Source organism: Eriocheir sinensis, chromosome 54 (assembly GCF_024679095.1).
Source record: "Eriocheir sinensis breed Jianghai 21 chromosome 54, ASM2467909v1, whole genome shotgun sequence".
Taxonomy (NCBI): Eukaryota; Metazoa; Arthropoda; class Malacostraca; order Decapoda; family Varunidae; genus Eriocheir; species Eriocheir sinensis.
The window spans coordinates 5637601-5661463 of record NC_066562.1 but is presented as its reverse complement, the minus strand read 5'-3'; the positions used below and the strand labels follow the sequence as shown (position 1 = coordinate 5661463).

General features: G+C 40.5%; 2 protein-coding genes across 3 annotated transcripts in view; one reads left to right on the top strand and one right to left on the bottom strand.

Annotated features, from left to right (window-relative positions):
• Positions 1-27: 27 nt before the first annotated feature.
• LOC126983615 (uncharacterized) lies at positions 28-5337 on the bottom strand. Of its 2 annotated transcripts, none has more exons than XM_050836448.1 (2): positions 5206-5337; positions 28-698 (listed from the first exon to the last, which is right to left on the bottom strand). In XM_050836448.1, exon 2 carries the CDS (start codon positions 680-682, stop codon positions 158-160), a length of 525 nt encoding a protein of 174 aa, XP_050692405.1. In that variant the 5' UTR covers positions 683-698; positions 5206-5337; the 3' UTR covers positions 28-157. The 2 variants fall into 2 exon arrangements, with proteins under 2 accessions (XP_050692405.1, XP_050692406.1); XM_050836449.1 differs by lacking the exon at positions 5206-5337 and adding an exon at positions 1534-1558.
• Positions 5338-11827: 6490 nt separating this feature from the next.
• Positions 11828-23863, top strand: part of LOC126983612 (glutamate-gated chloride channel-like) — a 19303-nt gene continuing 7267 nt past the window's right edge. Inside the window, exons 1-7 of the mRNA XM_050836445.1 lie at positions 11828-11956; positions 19401-19484; positions 20605-20702; positions 21812-21873; positions 22316-22385; positions 23124-23280; positions 23451-23533. Coding sequence (XP_050692402.1) covers positions 19429-19484; positions 20605-20702; positions 21812-21873; positions 22316-22385; positions 23124-23280; positions 23451-23533 — 526 coding nt within the window. The 5' untranslated portion in view covers positions 11828-11956; positions 19401-19428. The remainder of the gene's footprint in view (positions 11957-19400; positions 19485-20604; positions 20703-21811; positions 21874-22315; positions 22386-23123; positions 23281-23450; positions 23534-23863) is intronic.

Genomic DNA, 23863 nt, shown 5'->3' with positions numbered 1-23863 from the left:
ACAGTATATTTTAATAGTAGTGTGAGGTACTTCTTCTTTTCCTTTAACATCTTTATTTTCCCTAATGGGGTTGGATGGACTATGGGTCTTTTGTCTGTCTCCTGTATGTATGAAATGCCTTTCCAAGGAGACAAAGCCAGCGTCCAAGAATACCAAGCTAACGTTCCTTGAGAGCCTTGCGCTGGGCCTCGATCTCCCTGATGCGGAACCACTCAGCGTTGCAGTCCTTCACACGCACCACACTGCACGTGATGATCTGCCAGCGGTCATAGAAGACATTGAGGCGGCCAGTAACATTGACCAGGTCCCCGAGTTTGATTGGCCGCCGTCGCCCCGCCAGTCTCATGAAAAACTCACTCGGTGTCTCCGGTTTGTCCTGCTCCCAGAGTCGCCGGGGCAAGCCATCAGGTACGGCCGCATCCTCAGAATCCTCACTGTTGGTCTCACAGCTGACCTCCTCATCATCGCTGTCGAAGGTGACGCACCGGATGATGGCGGTGTTGTCGTCCACCTCCAATACTGTCCGCTTGGCCTTGTTCAGGATGCTGATGACAGTGCCGATGATGTCAATGTATGTGATGCGCTTTCCCCGCAGGTAGAAGGTGCCGCCCTCCTCCTTCAGCTCCCCCAGCAGTGCCTTCCTGCAGGGGGGTGGATGCAGCACTATCACATTGCTTGCCATGCCCCGGCCACCCTTCCTGCAAAGAGCCGAAGATTGTAAGGACCATATTCTTAAACATTTCGGCGGCCAAGCACACACATATTACAAGGCTTTCGTGGGATTTCTGGGTATTTCCATTGGTAGTTTTACGACCCTGGTGGAAGTTTGACCCTTTTCCTGTATCACTAAACTACAAAAACACTCCTTAGAACCTGATTAATCTCCTTTTTGGCCTGTGGAAATAGTTGATGTGGGAGGCAAAAGCATCTGAGAATAATGACCTAAGAGACTCGGATACTTGAAGCGCTATCACCAATCTGCACGACAGGCAAATGAAGGGTTAAGAAGAATACCAACAATATGTCCTCTGTGGCCTCCCTTTCTACTACCGATTGTTAACCCGGTAGCAGCGATGGGACAAATTTGTGGCTTTACCGTGTAGCAGCGACGGGCCAAATTTGTGCCATGATTTAAACCCCCAAAAATAGATGATACATAAGTTGATCACAAATGCTTTGATATATATTATGAAATGGTTTGTGTGAGGGGTGATTTTTTCTCATTTTTCTCGCTTGTGGGGACCATTAAGAAACATGATCCCCACTGCTACCAGGTTAAGTAAACAGTGGAGTCGCAGTAGTGAGCAGGAGCAGTGAGTAGCAGGCTTTTTTTTCATATCTGTTTCCTTTTTTTTTTTGCCCTTGAACTGACTCCTTTGCTGTAAAAAAAAAAAAAAAAAGAAATGGAGGACTGAAAAACAAGTAAAATTCCCTCTCAATGACCTCCCTTCCTACTACTGAGTGTGAAGTTGGATGCTATGTATGTCCTATTATCTAAAATCTTATTAGTATCTAGAATCCTGTTAGAATCACCCTACTCCCTCCTGCCATGCTGTCCCTTGTCTCCTATGATGGTAGTGCACAAGGCTCCCTCTCCCCTCTTTAAGTCCCCTCCCATCTTCTCACTGTTTCTATTGGCTCCAGTTAAGGATAGGCCCTGCCCCCTCCTCCTCATCCTTGCTTGTGATTGGTGGATGAGTGTGGGTGAGGCAGTTCGTTGATGTTTGGGGGTGAGAGAGAGTGGGTCTGTTTCCTTGAGTTGATCTTGATAAACTACATTAGAGTGAGTGCCTTTTACAACTTGAATATTACTACTACTACTACTACTACTACTACTATTACCACTATTACTACTACTACTACTACTATTACCACTACTACTACTACTACTACTACTACTACTACTACTACTACTACTTCCCCTATTCCTCCCCTGCCCCCCTACCACCACCATCATTACTTGTACACAAACTAAGAAAAATCCCTAATATGTTAATGGAGTTTGAATAATACAGGAGGCGGGGGGTACTTTACTATGCATGCGGTGTTAAGGTCACGATCCCTCAGGTTATGATATGCAGATGGGATTAGTCGAATTCTGAATGTGGTCTTCGTTGACAGGGAATAGAATGAAAGGGATGAGAAGGAAGGAGGGAGAGGAAGGGAATGAAGGAGAGTGATGATAGTTGAAGTTTAGTTGTAGAATCACCCAAATCATAAAGAAATAATAATGTCATAATAGTGGTTTTATTTCGCTCTGAAGCATATAAGAGAGTGAGAATAGAGTATCAGTTGGAGAGAGGAGTATCAAGACTCTTCTGTTTGTCTACTTAACATTGTATCATTCATGGTTCTCAGTATAATATGTTAAAATGCTTAATACAGTAGTTTTTAGCTCATTATATCATTCATGGTTCTCGGTATATTACGTTAACCCGGTAGCAGCGAGGATCATGTTTCTTAATGGTCCCTCTAAGCGAGAAAAATGAGGAAAAAAATCATCACTCACACAAGCCATTTCATAATATATATCAAAGCATTTGTGATCAATTTATGTATCATCTATTTTTGGCATAAATTTGGCACGTCGCTGCTACACGCTAAAGCCACAAATTTGGCACGTCGCTGCTACACGCTAAAGCCACAAATTTGGCACGTCGCTGCTACACGCTAAAGCCACAAATTTGGCACGTCGCTGCTACCGGGTTAAAATGCTTAATACAGTAGTTTTTAGCCGATAACAACTCTTCTATTCATCTACTTAACCTTATTTTACTCATGAAGTCTAGTATATATTATGTAAAAGAAATTGACCTCTCTTTACTTTCTATTATAGGAGCAGTGCTAGCAGGCTTTTTGTTTTTTATTAATTTTTTACCCTTGAGCTGCTTCCTTTGCTGTAAAAATAAGAAGTTCCTAGTAAGCCACCCTAAGGCCCCTCTAACCTAACACCTCAGGGGATCATAAAGATATAAAGAATAGGTACACTGCTCTGAGGCATAAAGAATAGAAAGAAAGAAGTAAGAAAAGTAGAAAAACATTAAGAAAAGAAGTACAATGATAGCAAACCCCTCCAGCACGTCACCCTCTCCTCTAACTTAATCAGGCATAACCACACAAGGGGGGGGAGAGAGGGCAAGGTATAAAGGTTGAGCAGTCCTTTAATCAGGCCGAATGAATCACATCTGTGGGCGAAACACAAGTCATTGCTAAGTCTGCGTCACTGCCTCAATCCACGCAGTAGTGACGCTGTTTAGAATTTAACTTTTTTTTTTTTTTTTTACAGTTAAGGAAACCGCTCAAGGACAACAAAAAAAAGATGTAAAATAAAAAGCCCGCTAATCACTGTTCCCACAAAGACAAAAGTATTAAGTTGCCAAAAGATGGTGATGGACTAATTCTTCCTCTCCTGAATCGGCTATTTTTGTAAGACACAGGATGCATGATAGTGTTTTTTTTACATTTTTTTAGCTCAACTTCTCGTTTGTATTATTTATATCATTCATTGAGCCTGTTTTATTACATTCAACATACATGGCAGCTATGAAACTGACCTTTCTTTTGGCTACTCTTTACTTTTGTCTTTTATGGGAGCGGCGAGTAGCGGGCTTTTTTTCCCACTTTTTGTTGCCCTTGAGCTGTTTTCTTTGATGTAAAAAAAAAAAAAAAAAAATACTAGTGAATTTGGCTCATGACTGCTCATATTTATCTGCTTACATTATTCATTAGGCCTGTCATATTACATTCAACATATCATCATCATCATCATTTCGTTTACTGTCCATTTTCACTCTTCCTGAGCGGTTGGACACTTTATGACTCTCCTCCATTCTACTCTGTCTTCTGCCCGATGCTCATCCAGTCCCATCAATGCTAAATTCTTCCTGTATACACCTTCTCCACGTTTTCCTAGGTCTACCAACTGGTCTCCTTCCTTCTACCTCCAATCTCTCCAAAACTCCCAGCACTGTATCCTCCCCTGCTCTCTTTACATGTCCAAACATTCAACATAAATGGTGGCTTATATTACAGTGAATTTGGCTCATAAGAACTCATATATTTGTCTACTTATATTATTCATTGGGCCTGTCTTATTACATTCAACACACATGGCGACTTATACACAGTGAATTTTGCTCATAACAATGCATATATTTGCCTACTTAGTGTATTATTCATAGGGCTTATGGTATTACATTAAAAATACATATAAATACATTGGTTTTAGAACTCATAATTCATTTCTTTATCTATTCAACCTTATTTTCCTCAATGGCATAAGTAGAGTATAGCATAATATTAGTAGTTTTAGCTTATAACTACTGATATATTTCTCTGCCTATTGTATCATTCATTGGACTCATCATATTATGTTAAAAATATATAATAATAATACATTGGTTTTAGCTTCTAACAATTCCTGTATTTGTCTACCAAACACTATGACTACATTACTTGTGGTGCTTATAACTACCCATTCATTCTCCTATTTACACTATTACATAACCCGGTAGCAGCGGGGATCGTGTTTCTAAAGGCCCCTCTAAGCGAAAAAAATAAGAAAAGATCATCACTCACAAACCATTTCATAATATATATCAAAGCATTTGTGGTCAGTTTATGTATCATCTATTTTTTGGGGTTTATATCATGGCACATATTTGGCCCGTCGCTGCTACATGGTAAAGCCACAAATTTGGCCCGTCGCTGCTGCCAGGTAAAGGGGTTAATTACATTACGTTAAAATACATAATAGTGTTTTTTTTAGCTCATAACTCTTCTATTTGTCTACTTAACATTATATCATTCGTGGTTCTCAGTATATTATGTTAAAATGCTTAATACAGTACTTTTTAGCTCACTGTATCATTCATGGTTCTCAGTATATTACGTTAAAATGCTGAATACAGTAGTTTTTAGCCGATAACAACTCATATCTATTCATCTTTAACCTTATTTTACTCATGAAGTCTAGTATATTACGTAAAAGAATACATATTAGTGTCTTTTAGCCGATAACAACTCGTCCGTTCTTCTATTTAACTATTTCACTCAAGGGGCTCAGTATACCACTTAAAGAATACATATTATAATGGTTTTAAGTCATAACAACTCATTTATTTGCCTCCTTAACATTATATTAATAACGGGGTTCAGTATTTTGCGTGAGAATGCAGAATACACTTAAATCTTGCGCCCACGTACCTTCTAATATACGAGACGGCAGAAGTAATGAACGTTTCCTGATGGTCAACAAGTGTTTGTTTTTGTTTTGACGCGCCCAGCTGTGTTTGTTTATCGCCTTCTCAACGGGGTCGCATTACTTATTACTATTATCATTAGTTGTAGTAGTAGAAGTTGTTGTTGTAGTAGTAGTAACTGTAGTAATAATAGTAGTAGTAGTCATGCTCTGATCTATTTTTTACTGATCTTTAACAACCCATATTATTTTTACTACGTAGTTTTATATATATATTTTTACTGATACTCTACGTTTTATTTTTTGCTACACTGATCTATTTTTACAGGGAACGACCTCATCATCATCATCCTTCTCTCTCTCTCTCTCTCTCTCTCTCTCTCTCTCTCTCTCTCTCTCTCTCTCTCTCTCTCTCTTAACATATTTGCCCTCTTCTTCCTGTAGATATCAGCGTGATGGACGGCCTAACCAACCAAGTGCATCGCCACGGACGGTTAGGGGACAGCCATGCCAAATGTATATGTAGCCTCCAACTCCCTCATCCCAAGGTTAGTGGAGTGGGAGAGGAAGTGAATGAATGAATGCGTGAATACATGTTTTGAATTCGGCTTCGCTGGGCTTAGGCAGATCATATTTATGTTTATGCTTGATAGAAAATTAATAATGTGATAGTGGCATATGTTGTCTTAAAGAAGTGCATAAAAAGACAATTATAGCAGTATAAGAAAGTCAGTGCATAGAGAAAATAATTTAGATCTTCGTGTATAATATGTACATCAGTTTAAGCTAGATGAAATACTGAAATTGAAAAGAGATTGAATAAAAGTGTTAATATAAAGCTTGAGATGAAAGACTGAAATTGAAAAGAGTGTGAATAAAAGTGTTAAAGCTTGAGATAAAAGACTGAAATTGAAAAGAGAGTGAATAAAAGTGTTAAAGCTTGAGATGAAAGACTGAAATTGAAAAGAGTGTGAATAAAAGTGTTAAAGCTTGAGATGAAAGACTGAAATTGAAAAGAATGTGAATAAAAGTGTTAAAGCTTGAGATGAAAGACTGAAATTGAAAAGAATGTGAATAAAAGTGTTAAAGCTTGAGATGAAAGACTGAAATTGAAAAGAGTGTGAATAAAAGTGTTAAAGCTTGAGATGAAAGACTGAAATTGAAAAGAATGTGAATAAAAGTGTTAAAGCTTGAGATGAAAGACTGAAATTGAAAAGAGAGTGAATAAAAGTGTTAAAGCTTGAGATGAAAGACTGAAATTGAAAAGAATGTGAATAAAAGTGTTAAAGCTTGAGATGAAAGACTGAAATTGAAAAGAGAGTGAATAAAAGTGTTAATATAAAGCTTGAGATGAAAGACTGAAATTGAAAAGAGAGTGAATAAAAGTGTTAAAGCTTGAGATGAAAGACTGAAATTGAAAAGAGAGTGAATAAAAGTGTTAATATAAAGCTTGAGATGAAAGACTGAAATTGAAAAGTGTGAATAAAAGTGTTAAAGCTTGAGATAAAAGACTGAAATTGAAAAGAGAGTGAATAAAAGTGTTAATATAAAGCTTGAGATGAAAAACTGAAATTGAAAAGAGTGTGAATAAAAGTGATAAAGCTTGAGATTGATTGACTGATAGTTTATTGCTGCAAGTAGATGAAAGACTGAAATTGAAAAAAAAAAAGTGAATAAAAGTTGAGATGAAAGACTGAAATTGAAAAGAGAGTGAAAAAAAGTTGAGATGAAAGACTGAAATTGAAAAGAGAATGAATAAAACTGATAAAAACCTTCACTACATATATGCGAGAAGTTATCAGCATCAGGAAAGATACAAAGGAAAGCATATTTTTGAGAGGAGGATGCGGTGTCGTGGCCTTTACATGTTAAGTTGCAAGTGGTGTCCATGTTACCACTCTTATGCATTCTGGGGGTACCAAGTTGCTTCTATTTAGTGGCAAGAATTAAAGCACTCGTTCCTCCCACACTCGCGTCCTCTTCTCCTCCTCCTCCTTTTCCTCCTCTTCTTCGTTTTGTACTTGTTTTGTTGTTGTTGTTGTTGTTGATGGTCTTCTTTTTCTTTTTCTTCTTCGCCTCATCATCCTCATCATCATATGGTTCTTCTTTTATCATCCTCATAATCATCTTCCTCTTTTTTTCTTTTTCTTCTTCTTCTTCTTTATCATTCCCTTCTTTTCATCTTCCCTACTACATCCTTGTTTTGCCCCCTCCTCCTCCTCCTCCTCCTCTTCGTCCTCTCAAGTTCTCAACCACAGCGGGGAGAGATCAAGTTCAGTTCACATATATATGGTTACTCCTTTTAACAACTCTCATTGTTTTTGTGTCTCACTAAGAAACACTACTACTATGACGACCCGGCCGGCCCCTTCCTCTTTCTCTGCCTCTCCCTCTATCTATCTATCTATCTATCTATCCGTCACACATACACACACACGCGGACACGCTCGTAAAAAGACTACACAAGCACACACACAGAATCATCCCCCTTCCTCGCCCGCTCTTGTCAACATACCCCCTTCGTCGACCCTCGTTGAGCCTCCCCACAGATGTTTTTTGCCACCCTCGCCCAGTTAATGCACTTGCCTCTCCGTCATGTGAGATGCTGAGCGGCTGTGGGAAGTGTGTGTGTGTGTGTGTGTGTGAATGTGCATGCGTATGAGAGAGAGAGAGAGAGAGAGAGAGAGAGAGAGAGAGAGAGAGAGAGAGAGAGAGAGAGAAGGAAAGAAGAATGCGTAAAGAGAGAGAGAAGTAGGAATGGAGGAAGGGGAAGAAGATGGGAAAAGAAAATGGGAAGAAAAAAAAGGAGATAGGAAATAAAGTAAGAAAGGGAGAAGGATAGAGTCTGAGGAAGAGAGGGGAGGAAGGAAAGAATGGGTGCGTAAGGAGAGAAGGAACCAGAGATGGATGAAAGGGAAGAAGATGGGAAAAGATAAGAAAAAGGAAGAAGGGAGATAGGAAATAAAGAAGAAAGAGAAGGGAAGGAAAGAAAGATGGGTGCTGAAGAGACAGAGAAATAGGGATGTACAGAGAGGGGAAGGAGCTAGGTGGAAAGGATAAGGAAGAAGGGAGATGGGAAATAACGAAAGGAAGGGTAAAAAGGACTGTGGAGGGGGTAGGAAAGTATGATAGGAAGATGAAATCACTAAAGCGAATGAATAAAAAGAAACGGAGAGAAAACCGCTTAATTGGCACACACACACGCACACACGGAGGCCAGTAGGCTATGCTCTTGCTCTTGCTCTTGCTGTACAGATGACCCGTTGGAGAGTCAGGCCTTCATATCGGCACACCCTGTAAAAATGAAAACAAAACGAGCAGTATCCATTACAAATCATCCTATTCCCTATTTCTTACACATCACATCTTTTCCAGAAAACTCTTCATGGCTTCTATAATTCTCTCATTTGCTTCAGCACACAAACAACCAAAGAGCCCCCAGCATCGCGTGAGGAGGGAGAGACAGGAAGGAAAACAAAAGAGGTGCCGTTGATTGTACCCATGACGTCCTCTATTGGCGCCAAAAGCACACACTTCCCTTCTGGCCAAGCACATCCTCGCTGCCCTGACGCACCCCACGCCTGTTTGAAGTGTGCCTGAAGGGGAGGATTTACATAGATCTGCATAGATATTCAGACCAAATCGATTCTATGGCCCAGACAAGGTGCCTAAGTGAAGTTATATCAAGACAAAGGGTCACCATGATTTTGTGTTTCTACTTTAGCGTATATTAAGGTGAAGGGAGTACGTGGTTGTCCATCTTGCTTTTGTATGAGTCTAAGGTTCTTGGCACACTGAACGTTTTTGAGTTTAACGCCACGCATTTCGTAATCAAGCCTCTTATTTTTTGTACCCACTTGAAAAGCCTGGGTCCTTAATCCTTATTCTTAAAACCTAAGTCTGTATATACCAAGTCAAGTCACACTGCTTCAAAACTGCGACCGGGAAGCGCAGGAGGCGGTTTTGGGGCGGAGCAGCGGGATGACGTCACTTGAAGCAAAAAAAAAATACCCGCCAGCTCAGGGGTGACTAAAGTTGGGGCCGTATGTGCACCATGGATGTATATTCTCGCCTTCTTTCACAGCGCGTTCAGGCAAGCCACTGACGAAAAATATGTCTTTTTATTGTGCTATTGCGTGACTGTAATGCCACTGCCTACAAACGGCGGTGTGGGATGTGAGAGGGAGCATGTTGAAGTGATTGATTTAAATTAGTCCGCCTTTCCTCATTTTCTCTAAATCCCTGTTTCTACATTCTCTAGTTTGTCTCCAAGCAGTGTCACGCATAAACCACGCCTCGGCCGTGTCTCCTCCCACAAACCTGCGTATGACTTGACTTGGTGTATATAGACTTAGCTTAAAACGTTACGGCTAGTTCCCAAGGCCACAGAGAATTAAGGTTACCCGGGTTTTCATGGTTGTTTTCCTCGCTCAGAATGCAGAGGTCATGTAAAACGATCACCGGTATCACAAAACAAGTCACGGGTTCCCGTTCACAAGTTATGGGTTCCCGTTCACAAGTTATGGGTTTCCGTTCACAAGTTATGGGTTTCCGTTCACAAGTTATGGGTTCCCGTTCACAAGTTATGGGTTCCCGTTCACAAGTTATGGGTTTCCGTTCACAAGTTATGGGTTCCCGTTCACAAGTTATGAGTCCCCGTTCACAAGTTATGGGTTCCCGTTCACAAGTTATGGGTTCCCGCTCACAAGTTATGGGTTCCCGTTCACATGTTATGGGTTTCCGTTCACAAGTTACGGGTTCCCTTTCACAAGTTATGGGTTTCCGTTCACAAGTTATGGGTTCCCGTTCACAAGTTATGGGTTCCCGTTCACAAGTTATGAGTTCCCGTTCACAGGATATGGGTTCCCGTTACCACTATAGTTTCCAAGGCCACAGAGAATTAAGGTTACCCGGGTTTTCATAGTGTTTTCCTCGTTCAGAATACAGAGGTCGTGCAAAACTATATCCGGTATCACAAAACAATCCATGAAAATCCCAACACGACTATATCCCAAGGCCGAAATTGATCCCTCTTTCGGCCACCTCTCTGGATTCTTTTTAGGAGCAGCGAGTAGCGGGCTTTTTTTTCATTATTGTTTCCTTTTTTGTGTGCCCTTGAGCTGTCTCCTTTGTTGTAGAAAAAAAAAGGCCACAGGGAAGATTAACCGGGTCTTCATGGGAGAGTGTGGTGAGGAAGAAGGGGAATGAGGAGAGGGGAGGAAGAGGGGAAAGGGAAAGGGAAGATGGAGGGAAAGAGAGGGAGAGTTAGGTTAGTGAGAGGGGAGGAAGAGGAATGAGAGGAAAGGAAGGAGTGAAAGGGGGAGGGAAGGGAAAAAAGGAAAGAAGATAAGGAAGAGATTGAAAGATAGATAGATATAGATAGTTAAATAGATAGAAAGAGATATAGATATAGATAGATAGATAGATAGATAGATAGATAGATAGATAGAGAGAGAGAGAGAGAGAGAGAGAGAGAGAGAGAGAGAGAGAGAGAGAGAGAGAGAGAGAGAGAGTTATAAAAGTCACTTATCTGCCATATTAGGCTTTTGAAGAATGGCTCCAGTACTAGATGCGGGTATTAGGTAAAGCTTCGGAGATTTGCATTTTCTGTTGTATATTTGTTTGTTTTTTTGTTCTACTTGGCTTCATTATGTCTTTAGAATGTGTTTTTTCTTTTTCTTCTTCTTTTCTTCATTCTTTTTTTCTTCTTCCTCTTTTTTCTTCATTTCTTTTCCTTCTACTTCTTCTTTTCTTCTTCCTCTTCTTTTTTTCATTATTTACTTCTTTTTTCTTCCTCTTCTTTTTCTTTATTTTCTTCTTCCTCTTTTCTTCATTTTTTCTTCTTTTCTTTTTCCTCTTCTTCATTTCATCTTCTTTTTCCACACTTATTATTATTATTATTATTATTATTATTATTATTATCATCATTATTATTATTATTATTATTATTATTATTATTGTTGTTGTTAGTAGGTTTTAATAGTAGTAATCAATCAGTCAACCATCGGGGGCATACTCAGGGGGCCGCGTTACATCGCCCACCCTACCAATCTCCCAGGGGGCCCTCCCAACCGCTGACTTACACATAGCAGACGGCGACCCACCCATTGATAAAAGCCCATCCACTCTTGAGGAGGTAAGGGCGGCTGCGGCAATGCTGAGGGGAGGAAGGGCAGCTGGGATTTGTAGGATGAGTGCGGAGATACTAAAAGATGGAGAAGGAAGGGGAAGAGGAGGAGGAGGAGGAGGAGGAGGCAAGAAAGGAAGTAGTAGTGTGATAAGGAGTTGGAAGATGAAAGGAAGATATGATAGAAGAAGATGAAGAGGAGGAGGAGGAGGAGGAGGAGGAGGAGGAGAAGGAAGAGGAGGAGGCAGGTTACAAGGGGTCTCAGCGCCCGTATGGGGAGAGAGAGAGAGAGAGAGAGAGAGAGAGAGAGAGAGAGAGAGAGCGGAAGTGAAGAAGAAAGATGTGGGGAAGTAGACCTTGGAGGAGGGTAGCTACAATAGAGAGAGAGAGAGAGAGAGAGAGAGAGAGAGAGAGAGAGAGAGAGAGAGAGAGAGAGAGAGAGAGAGAGAGATGTGGGTATGTAGACCTTGGAGGAGTGTAGCTACAAGAGAGAGAGAGAGAGAGAGAGAGAGAGAGAGAGAGGGGCGACGCTGCTAATTTTATTTTGGCTTAGAATTGCCTGCGCCTTCGTTAGCTCCAGAAGTGTCGCTCTCTCCCTCCCTCTCCACTCTCTCCCTCTCTCACTCACGGTAAGTCTTTCTCTCTTATTAATCCATTTTTTTCTGTGATTTTGTGGATTTTTTTGCGTTTCAGTTGATTTTTTTTTTTCTGTGAAGAGAAACTAAATATATATAATTGTTCGTTTCGTAAATACGATAAGTGGTTCTTGCGTATTACGTGTGCTTTTTAATTATTTTTATCTACTTTTATCATCATTATTATTTTTATTGTTATTGTTTTTATTTTTCACTTGACATTGTAATTCGTTCACGTAAGCTTGACATATATGCCACGCCCCCTTTTCCTCACGTGTCCATCGATTACCAAGGGAGCCTATAGTGCCTGTGTGTTGATAAACGATTGATTGATTGATTGATAGTTTATTGTTGCAAGTAAAACAACAAAGGAGAAGGGAGGAGCATGCCATCCCAACCCCCAGGCAGGACAGAGTGTGATTATACAACTAAGGATACATGTGGAAATAGCACCAGGAAACTAAAAAGATACAATGGTAGGGGACAAGTGCTAAAAAAATAAAGGCCTCGATTTAGTCAGGGGAGTAGACATAAGGGACTGGACATGTGAACTACAATCTAAGGGCAAATGCAGGATAACGAGGCATTTAAATGGATAAAGGGTATTGTGAGGATGATTTTGATAAAGTACTCACTCTTATACTTCAAATAAAAGATGTTATGACCGGTGCTAATGGGAACAAAGTGGACTAATCAGGTTGTCGATTAAGTACGTATATAGACCTACTGCAAATAGATGGCCCCCTTTCAATGGAAACAAAGTAAATTATTCAGGTTGTTAAAATACTTACACTACAAATTAAAGATGATAGGACCCGTAGCTATGGAAACAAAGTGAATTATCCAGTTTGTTGGTTAAATACTAATACTACAAATTAATGATGATAGGACCCGTAGCAATGGGGACAAAGTGAATTATCCAGTTTGTTGGTTAAATACTAATACTGCAAATTAATGATGATAGGACCCGTAGCAATAGGGACAAAGTGAATTATCCAGTTTGTTGGTTAAATACTAATACTACAAATTAATGATGATAGGACCCGTAGCAATGGGGACAAAGTGAATTATCCAGTTTGTTGGTTAAATACTAATACTGCAAATTAAGGATGATAGGACCCGTAGCAATAGGGACAAAGTGAATTATCCAGTTTGTTGGTTAAATACTTACACTACAAATTAAGGATGTTAGGACCCGTAGCAATAGGGACAAAGTGAATTATCCAGTTTGTTGGTTAAATACTAATACTGCAAATTAAGGATGATAGGACCCGTAGCAATAGGGACAAAGTGAATTATCCAGTTTGTTGGTTAAATACTAATACTGCAAATTAAGGATGATAGGACCCGTAGCAAAGGGGACAAAGAGAATTATCCAGTTTGTTGGTTAAATACTAATACTACAAATTAAGGATGTTAGGACCCGTAGCAATGGGAACAAAGTGAATTATCCAGTTTGTTGGTTAAATACTAATACTGCAAATTAAGGATGATAGGACCCGTAGCAATAGGGACAAAGTGAATTATCCAGTTTGTTGGTTAAATACTAATACTGCAAATTAAGGATGTTAGGACCAGTAGCAATAGGGACAAAGTAAATTAGTCAGGTTGTTAAAATACTTACACTACAAATTAATGATGTTAGGACCAGTAGCAATAGGAACAAAGTAAATTAGTCAGGTTGTTAAAATACTTACACTACAAATTAATGATGTTAGGACCAGTAGCAATAGGGACAAAGTAAATTAAGGTTGTTTAAATACTTACACTACAAATTAAGGATGATAGGACCCGTAGCAATGGGGAGAAATTATACTATACAGATTGAGGAAGGAAAAGGATAGCGAGGCGGTGGGAAGGTGGTCAGTGCGAAGACGCGTTGTTCCCAGTGACCCAAGCAAGTTTGACTCCTGCCTCACCAGCTGGCATTTTTCAACCATGGCCAATGACAGAAGGTTACCCACATGTCCAGACCATTAATCAATCCTTACAACAGTGACGTCGGTGTATTGTACGTAGAAAAGAGGTGACTTGCAGATATATTAAAGAGAATTCACATTATTATTATTATTATTATTATTATTATTATTATTATTATTATTATTATTAGTAGTAGTAGTAGTAGTAGTAGTTGTAGTAGTAGGCTAATAGTTATTGTTGTAGTAGTAGTAGGCTAGTAGTAGTTGCAGCAGAAACATAGAAGCAGTAAAGATAAAGAACCATGAACAGCATATATAAAATAATAATAATAATAATAATAATAATAATAACCTTAATAATGACCTTAATGTGAGTAAACCTGCGTCCCTGCCTGAGAGAGAGAGAGAGAGAGAGAGAGAGAGAGAGAGAGAGAGAGAGAGAGAGAGAATAAAGGAAAAAAAGAAGCATAAATAAGGAAGGAGGAAAATAAAACATGGAAGAAAGGAAAGGAATAGAGAGGAAAGCGAAGAATATGTTTTAAAAAAGATGTCAGGGAAAAAGAAAGATAAAAGAGAGAATAAAGGAAGAGAAATAAAAATGAGACCCAAACTAAAAGAAAGGGAATAAGAAAAAAAGGAAAAACAAACAAGAAAACAAAAGAAAACACGTAATAGTTAAAAAAAAAAGGAATAGCCTAATATACAGAAAAAAAGAATATAAGAAGAAGCAGATGGTGAAGGAATTAAAGATAAAAGCAAAAGAAAAACAAAGAAAATAAAACAAAAAAGTATATAAAAGAAATATTAGAAGAAGAAAATAGTTAAAGAAAAAGATGAAAGAAAGAATAACGGCATAAAGAACAAGATAAAGAATAGGAAGGAGGAAAAAGAAGAAAAATAACGAACATAAAGGAAAAGAATCGCAATAAAGAAAGAACATAAGAAATAAAGAGAAGAAATAAGAAAAAAATGAAGACGGAGAAGAAGAAAGAGAAAGAGAAAGAGAAGAGGAAGTGGATAATTAGGGACAATTAGATATAATGAAAATATGTTGATAACTTTGTCACACTTGGGCTCTGTCTCTGTAACACGAACCCTCTCTCTCTCTCTCTCTCTCTCTCCCTGTAGCCTATTCCTCTCCTCTCCCTCATTTCCCTCTCCTCCTCTCTCTCTCTGCAGCCTATTCCTCCTCTTCCTTCTCCCCTCATTTCCTCCTCCTTCCTCTCTCTCTCTCTCTCTCTCTCTCTCCGTAGCCTATTCCTCCTCTTCCTTCTCCCCTCATTTCCTCTCCTCCTTCCTCCTCTCTCTCTCTCTCTCTCTCTCTCTCTCTCTCCCCTTCTCTATTCCTCCTCTTCCCTTCTCCCTCATTTCTCTCTCTCTCTCTCTCTCTCTCTCTCCCCCCGTAGCCTATTCCTCCTCTTCCCTTCTCCCCTCATTTCCCTCTCCCTCCCTTCCCCTCCTCTCTCTCTCTCTCTCTCTCTCTCTCTCTCTCTCTCTCTCTCTCTCTCTCTCTCTCTCTCTCTGCCACAAACAAACAAACATATTATAATTCACAAAACAGACGCATTCGCTGTTGTAGTCACTATATATTTTTAGCTTGTTGCCAACTGGGCGCATGTAGGCTAACTTTCTTACACATTTGACAAGGCTTTCGTAGGAGGTTGTGTTAGTATTTCCATAGGTAGTTTTATGAGCCTATTGATAGTTTGAGAAGGCTTATGCACCATGAACGTAAAACACATCATAAGAATAACATTTGACTAGGCTTTCGTAAGAGGTTGTGTTAGTATTTCCATAGGTAGTTTTATGAGCCTATTGACAGTTTGAGAAGGTTATTGCATCGTGAACGTAAAAGAACATCATGAAAACATTTGACTAGGCTTTCGTAGGAGATTGGGTCATTTCCTTGGGTAGTTTTATGAGCCTGTTGACAGTTTGAGAAGGCTTATGCACCATGAACGTAAAAAACATCATAAGAATAACATTTGACTAGGCTTTCGTAAGAGGTTGTGCTAGTATTTCCATAGGTAGTTTTATGAGCCTGTTGACAGTTTGAGAAGGCTTATGCACCATGAACGTAAAAAACATCATAAGAATAACATTTGACTAGGCTTTCGTAGGAGGTTGTGTTAGTATTTCCATAGGTATTTTTATGAGCCTATTGATAGTTTGAGAAGGCTTATGCACCATGAACATAAAACACATCATAAGAATAACATTTGACTAGGCTTTCGTAAGAGGTTGTGTTAGTATTTCCATAGGTAGTTTTATGAGCCTTTTGATAGTTTGAGAAGGCTTATGCACCATGAACGTAAAAAAAACACATCATGAGAATAACATTTGACAAGGCTTTCGTTGGAGGTTGTGTTAGTATTTCCATAGGTAGTTTTATGAGCCTATTGACAGTTTGAGAAGGTTATTGCATCGTGAACGTAAAAGAACATCATGAAAACATTTGACTAGGCTTTCGTAGGAGATTGGGTCATTTCCTTGGGTAGTTTTATGAGCCTGTTGACAGTTTGAGAAGGCTTATGCACCATGAACGTAAAAAACATCATAAGAATAACATTTGACTAGGCTTTCGTAGGAGGTTGTGTTAGTATTTCCATAGGTAGTTTTATGAGCCTATTGACAGTTTGAGAAGGCTTATGCACCATGAACGTAAAAAAAAAAAAAAAACATCATGAGAATAACATTTGACTAGGCTTTCGTAGGAAGTTGTGTTAGTATTTCCATAGGTAGTTTTATGAGCCTATTGACAGTTTGAGAAGGCTTATGCACCATGAACGTAAAAAAAAAAAAAAACATCATGAGAATAACATTTGACTAGGCTTTCGTAGGAAGTTGTGTTAGTATTTCCATAGGTAGTTTTATGAGCCTATTGACAGTTTGAGAAGGCTTATGCACCATGAACGTAAAAAAAAAAAAGAAACATCATGAGAATAACATTTGACTAGGCTTTCGTAGAGGTTGTGTTAGTATTTCCATAGGTAATTTTATGAGCCTATTGATAGTTTGACAAGGCTTCTACACCATGAACGTGAAAAACCGTCTTGAGAACAACATTTGACTAGGTTTTCGTAGAGGTTGTGTTAGTATTTCCATAGGTAGTTTTATGAGCCTATTGACAGTTTGAGAAGGCTTCTACACCATGAACGTGAAAAACCGTCTTGAGAACAACATTTGACAAGGCTTTCGTAGATGTTGTGTTAGTATTTCCACAGGTAGTTTTATGAGCCTATTGATGGTTTAAGAAGGCTTATGCATCGTGAACGTGGAAAAATATCATGAGAACAACATTTGACAGGGCTTTCGTAGGAGTTTGAGTATAATTTCCTTGGATAGTTTTATGAGCCTGTTGACAGTTTGACAAAGCTTCTGTACCATGAACCTGGAAAACCTCTTGAGAACAACATTTGACAGGGCTTTTGTAGGAGTTTGAGTATAATTTCCTTGGGTAGTTTTATGAGCCTAGTGATAATTTGACAAGGCTTTCATGGGTGTTATAAGCCTCTCCATGGGTAGTTTTATGAGCCTAGTGATAATTTGACAAGGCTTTCATGGGTGTTATAAGCCTCTCCATGGGTAGTTTTATGAGCCTAGTGATAATTTGACAAGGCTTTCATGGGTGTTATAAGCCTCTCTATGGGTAGTTTTATGAGCCTAGTGATAATTTGACAAGGCTTTCATGGGTGTTATAAGCCTCTCCATGGGTAGTTGTATGAGCCTAGTGATAATTTGACAAGGCTTTCATGGGTGTTATAAGCCTCTCCATGGGTAGTTTTATGAGCCTAGTGATAATTTGACAAGGCTTTCATGGGTGTTTTAAGCCTCTCCATGGGTAGTTTTATGAGCCTAGTGATAATTTGACAAGGCTTTCATGGGTGTTTTAAGCCTCTCTATGGGTAATTGTATGAGCCTAGTGATAATTTGACAAGGCTTTCATGGGTGTTTTAAGCCTCTCCATGGGTAGTTTTATGAGCCTAGTGATAATTTGACAAGGCTTTCATGGGTGTTTTAAGCCTCTCCATGGGTAATTGTATGAGCCTAGTGATAATTTGACAAGGCTTTCATGGGTGTTTTAAGCCTCTCCATGGGTAATTGTATGAGCCTAGTGATAATTTGACAAGGCTTTCATGGGTGTTTTAAGCCTCTCCATGGGTAGTTTTATGAGCCTAGTGATAATTTGACAAGATTTTCATGGGTGTTTTAAGCCTCTCCATGGGTAGTTTTATGAGCCTAGTGATAATTTGACAAGATTTTCATGGGTGTTTTAAGCCTCTCCATGGGTAGTTTTGTGAGCCTAGTGATAATTTGACAAGGCTTTCATGGGTGTTTTAAGCCTCTCCATGGGTAGTTTTATGAGCCTAGTGATAATTTGACAAGGCTTCTGTACCGTGAACGTGAAAAAAACACCATTGAAACCCCGGCTAAACTCCTTCGTGACCTTGGGAAAGCCTCCGAGAATACCGACTTTGATATTTATTCCTCTCTTGTAGCCGCATAATAATAGTGATGATGAAATAAATAAGTTAAAAGTTAAAGGATGAAACCAGAGTGTTGAATTAGGGAAAAACTAAAAAGAATAGGCTACTAGGTAAACTAAAGCGGTACCAGTGTTATTATTATTATTATTATTATTATTATTATTATTATTATTATTAGTAGTAGTAGTAGTAGTAGTAGTATAAAAAAATAGTAGTAGTAGTTGTAGTAGTAGTAGTAGTAGTAGTAGTAGCGATATGATTAGAGATAATTTATTCATTTTTTTTATTGCAATTTTATTTTTAAACTCTTAACTCTTTCCATATATTTTTTTCACATATATATACTTCACTATACAACAGTGTCCGCCACGTACGTATACAAGAACATAAATACACACTTTTACAACTATTTTTTTTGTGTTAATTATCTTCCCCGCCCAAATAATGTATATAATAGTAAGTAACATAATAGCCTACTCGTCTCAATATTTAAACTGCACGATAATCACGCTCACAGGGTACGATGATTTATTTATGTTGTCTTTCTCTTCTTTTATTTCTTTTTTCTTTTGTTTTTTGCATGATACTCTCTATGAGGTGAGTGACGCGGCCAGCTGTACTCACTTTAGCTTCATTGATGGCTGGGGCAGGTGTGTGTGTGAGAGAGAGAGAGAGAGAGAGAGAGAGAGAGAGAGAGAGAGAGAGAGAGAGAGAGAGAGAGAGAGAGAGAGAGAGAGAGGAGGAAAGCTTGTAAAAGAGAGAGAGAGAGAGAGAGAGAGAGAGAGAGAGAGAGAGAGAGAGAGAGAGAGAGAGAGAGAGAGAGAGAGAGAGAGAGAGAGAGAGAGAGAGAGAGAGAGAGAGAGAGAGAGAGAGAGAGAGAGAGAGAGAGAGAGAGAGAGAGAGATCCCCATCCTCATTTGAGTTATATGACGAAGCAAAATTGAACACACACACACACACACACACACACACACACACACATTATTCCTTATCTGTTTATTTATTTGTTTGATTGTTTGTTTGTTTCGGCAGGTGAGGTCACGTGACAGGTCAAACCAAGATGGCGGCTGGTGGCTTCCTGTTGACCTTACTACTCCTGTTGGTGGCCTCGGAAGGGTGAGCTAACACTCTCTCTCTCGTTTTATGTTTTTTTCTTTATTTTTCCTTTCGTTTTCTTTATTTGTTTGTTTTATTTTTATTGTTGATGTTTGTTTTTATTTGATCGCAGTTCTATTTTTTTTTTTTTTACCAATCCTCTTTTATCTTTTCCCCTTCCCTCCTTACCCAATCCCCTTCCCTTCTTCCCTTCCCTTCCCCAACGCCTTACCTTACCTTCCCTTCCTTTCTCTAACTCCTTGCCTTCCCCTTCCCAATCCTCTTCCCTTCTTCCCTTCCCTTCCCCAATGCCTTACCTAACCTTCCCTTCCTTTCTCTAACTCCTTGCCTTCCCCTTCCCAATCCTCTTCCCTTCTTCCCTTCCCTTCCCCAACGCCTTACCTAACCTTCCCCTTCCTTTCTCTAACTCCTTGCCTTCCCCTTCCCAATCCTCTTCCCTTCTTCCCTTCCCTTCCCCAACGCCTTACCTTACCTTCCCTTCCTTTCTCTAACTCCTTGCCTTTCCCTTCCCAATCCTCTTCCCTTCTTCCCTTCCCTTCCCCAATGCCTTACCTTACCTTCCCTTCCTTTCTCTAACTCCTTGCCTTCCCCTTCCCAATCCTCTTCCCTTCTTCCCTTCCCTTCCCCAATGCCTTACCTAACCTTCCCCTTCCTTTCTCTAACTCCTTGCCTTCCCCTTTCCAATCCTCTTCCCTTCTTCCCTTCCCTTCCCCAATGCCTTACCTTACCTTCCCCTTCCTTTCTCTAACTCCTTGCCTTCCCCTTCCCAATCCTCTTCCCTTCTTCTCTTCCCTTCCCCAATGCCTTCCTTTCCCTTTCCCTTTCCCTCTCCCATCTCCTTACCTTCCCCTTCCTTTCCTCAACTCCTTACCTTCCCATTCCCTTTCCCAACCCCTTTCCTTCCCCTTCCCTTCCTCAACTCCTTTCCCTTCCTTTCCCATCCCCCAACTCCTTACCTTCCCCATCCCTTCCTCAACGTCTCTCCTTTCCCTTTCTCAACTCCTTCTTTTCCCATCCCCCAACTCCTTCCATTCCCCTCCCCAACTCCTTCCCTTCCCATTCCCTTCCCCAACGCCTTACCTCACTCTTACATACCCCTTCTTCCCTTCCCTTTGTCCAGACTCGAGGCTACGGCAGCGGAAGACCGGGCGACGAAGGAAATATCGAACAAACTCCACGGGGGAGACTACGACAAAATGATACGGCCCCCAGGAACAGGTACGCGGGGAGGATGGTGTGGGGAGGAGGGGGAGTGAAAGGGAGGCTAGGACTTGGAGTTTTGGAGTTTAATGACCCTAGTGATAGTTTGACCCATCTTCTGTATTCCGTGAACCTAAAGAAACACTCATTCAAACCTAATTGATCTCCTATTTGACCTTTGGAAATAATTGATATGAGCTGGGGGACCATATTTTTAAACATTTCTCCGCCCAAGCACAAATATTTGACAAGGCTTTCGCAGGAGTTGTGGCAGTAGGTAGAAGCACCACCCAGGTGGTTGACCTTCTTCTTGTTTTCGAACCTAGAAAAACAACACATATTAGAAGACTGATCTCTTCGGCATTTGGAATAGTGATGTGAGGGGTGGGGAAGCGTCTAACAGTACCATTTCCAGGGGTAGTTTAATGACCCTGGTGGTAGTTTGACCTTTCTTCTGTACCGTGAACCTAAAAAAAACACTCATTAGAACCCGACTGATCTCCTTATCGGCATTTGGAATAGTGATGTGATGTGAGGGGGGCAGCGTCTGACAGTACCATTTCCAGGGGTAGTTTAATGACCCTGGTGGTAGTTTGACTCTTCTTCTGTACCGTGAACCTATAAAAACACTCATTAGAACCTGACTGATCTCCTTATCGGTCTTTGGAAATAGTGATGAGCGTTTTTTTTTTTTTTTTTTTTTTTTTTTTACAGCAAAGGAGTCAGTTCGAGGGCATACAAAAAGAGAAAACAATAATGAAAAAAAAAAAAAAGCCCGCTACTTACTGCTCCTATAAAGAGTGCAGAGGAGTGGCCGAAAGAGAGGTCAATTTCGGGAGGAAGAGAAGGGAGGAGGAAGGATCGAAGGATTGATTGATTGACTGATAGTTTATTGTTGCAGATAAACAGGAAAGAAAGGGTAATAGAAAGGGATAGGAGGAGGATGGGACTTGTGGAAGCGTCTGGCAACACCGACCGTAATTTCTCCCAGCATCCACCAGTCACATGCAGCCAGAATCAGAAAGGGGGCGTGGCTTACGTGTGGAGTAGCCAATGATGGGTTAGGGGGCGGGGCCTATCTACCAAGTTAACGTGTATGGAGTTTACTTTATAGTTTTCCCCGCCAGGTGGCACCACGGTCTCCCTGCAAGTGTACTTCCGAGACATTGACATCGATGACATCAAGATGGTAAGTGTCACGTGACCTTGATGACGTCAGTACGGTGGGTATCACGTGACCATAATGACGTCAGCATGTGTCACGTGATCTTCATAGTGTGATTTATTTATTTTTCCATCTGTCGATCTATTCATTTTCCTTTTTTTCTGTTTTTGTTTCCGTTTTGAAATTGAAGAGTTGCTGAATATTTCTTTTAATCTACTTTCATCTACTTTTTCTGATTGATTGATTGATTGATAGTTTATTGTTGCATTTTTCTGCTATATATTCATTTGACCTTTTCTTTTATCCTGGTTTGAATACTTAAATAATACTAATAACAATGCCTTTTCTTCCTCCTCCTCCTCCTCCTCCTCCTCCTCGACCTCCTCCTCCTCCTCCTCGTCCTCCTCCTCCTCCTCCTCCTCCTCCTCCTCCTCCTCCTCCTCCTCCTCCTCTGCCTCGTCCACAGAAAGCCAACTTTGACATCACGTTCAGAATGCTTTGGAATGACACTCGACTCGCCTACAATGACATGCCAGGTAAGGTGTTCATGTTGTTGTTGTTGTTGTTGTTGTTGTTGTTGTTGTTTATTGTGATGTGTGTGGTTCCATTCATTCCTTTGCTCTCCTCTATTATTTTTCTATTTATTTTTTTGCATATCTATCCTTTCCTGTTCCACCGCCATTGCCATCCTCTCCTCCTCCTCCTCCTCCTCCTCCTCCTCCTCCTCTATAACCTTTTCATTTCCCCTCATTCTTTCTTTATTTTTCTATTTATTTATTTTCATTTTTAGCCTTTTCCTGTTTCACCACCATTGCCACCCTCTCCTCCTCCTCCTCCTCCTCCTCCTCCAGTTTCTCCTCTTCGTCCTTCTGTCCCTTTTCTAAAACCTTTCCATTCCTTTTTTAATATATTCTCTAACCAAACCTGCATTACCATCACCGCCACCAGCTCCACCACCTCCTCTTCTTTTCCCTTCTTCTCATCCTCCACTTTCTCCTCTTCGTTCTCCTCCTTCATCTCTTCTACAACCTTTTTTTAATTCGTTTTGTCATCTTTAATAACTTCCGTTCCACCACTGTCACCTCCACTTCCTCTTCTTTTCCCCTCCTCTTCATCATCCACTTTCTCATCTTCCTTCTCCTCCTCCACCTCCTCTACAACTTCTTTAATTCGTATCGTCATCTCTAATCATTCCCGTTCCACCACCACCACCGCCTCTCCTCCCTCTCCTTATCATCATCATCCAATTTTTTCCGTCCTCTTCCTCCTCTCAGGTCTGGAGGGAGTGAGCTACGTGTCGCTTCTGGACCCGTATCCTCTGTGGCTCCCCGACGCCTTCTTCAAAAACGCCAAAGTGACACAGTACTCCTCCATCCACCCAGAACAGTACCTCAGAGTGTACCCCGACGGCCATATCGTTTTCAGTACCAGGTAGTAATATAATTGACTATCTATCAACTTCTATCTATTTATCCATCTATCTATCAATGTATGTATCTATCTATCTATCTAAAACGCCCACACCCTCCTTTGTTGACAGTTGTTTACGTCATTCCGCCTTCTGAACGGGACCTCACTGATACTCTCCGTCTTTCTAACAGGATCAAATTACAGAACTCTTGTCCCATGAACCTCCGTCGCTTCCCTCACGACACCCAAGTTTGTGACATCAAGATCGCCAGCTGTGAGTATTGAGAGAGAGAGAGAGAGAGAGAGAGAGAGAGAGAGAGAGAGAGAGAGAGAGAGAGAGAGAGAGAGAGAGAGAGAGAGAGAGAGAGAGAGAGAGAGAGAGAGAGAGAGAGAGAGAGAGAGAGAGAGAGAGAGAGAGAGAGAGAGAGAGAGAGAGAGAGAGAGAGAGAGAGAGAGAGAGAGAGAGAGAGAGAGAGAGAGAGAGAGAGAGAGAGAGAGAGAGAGAGAGAGAGAGGTGCGGGGGGGAAAGAAGAAGAGATAGGAGCAGGAATGAGAGGAAGAGGCTGTAAGGGAGGAAGTGGGGGAGAGAGAGAGAGAGAGAGAG

Excerpts from the sequence above, each read along its gene's own strand:
- LOC126983615 (XM_050836448.1), bottom strand. The coding sequence starts at position 682 with ATGGCAAGCAATGTGATAGTGCTGCATCCACCCCCCTGCAGGAAGGCA.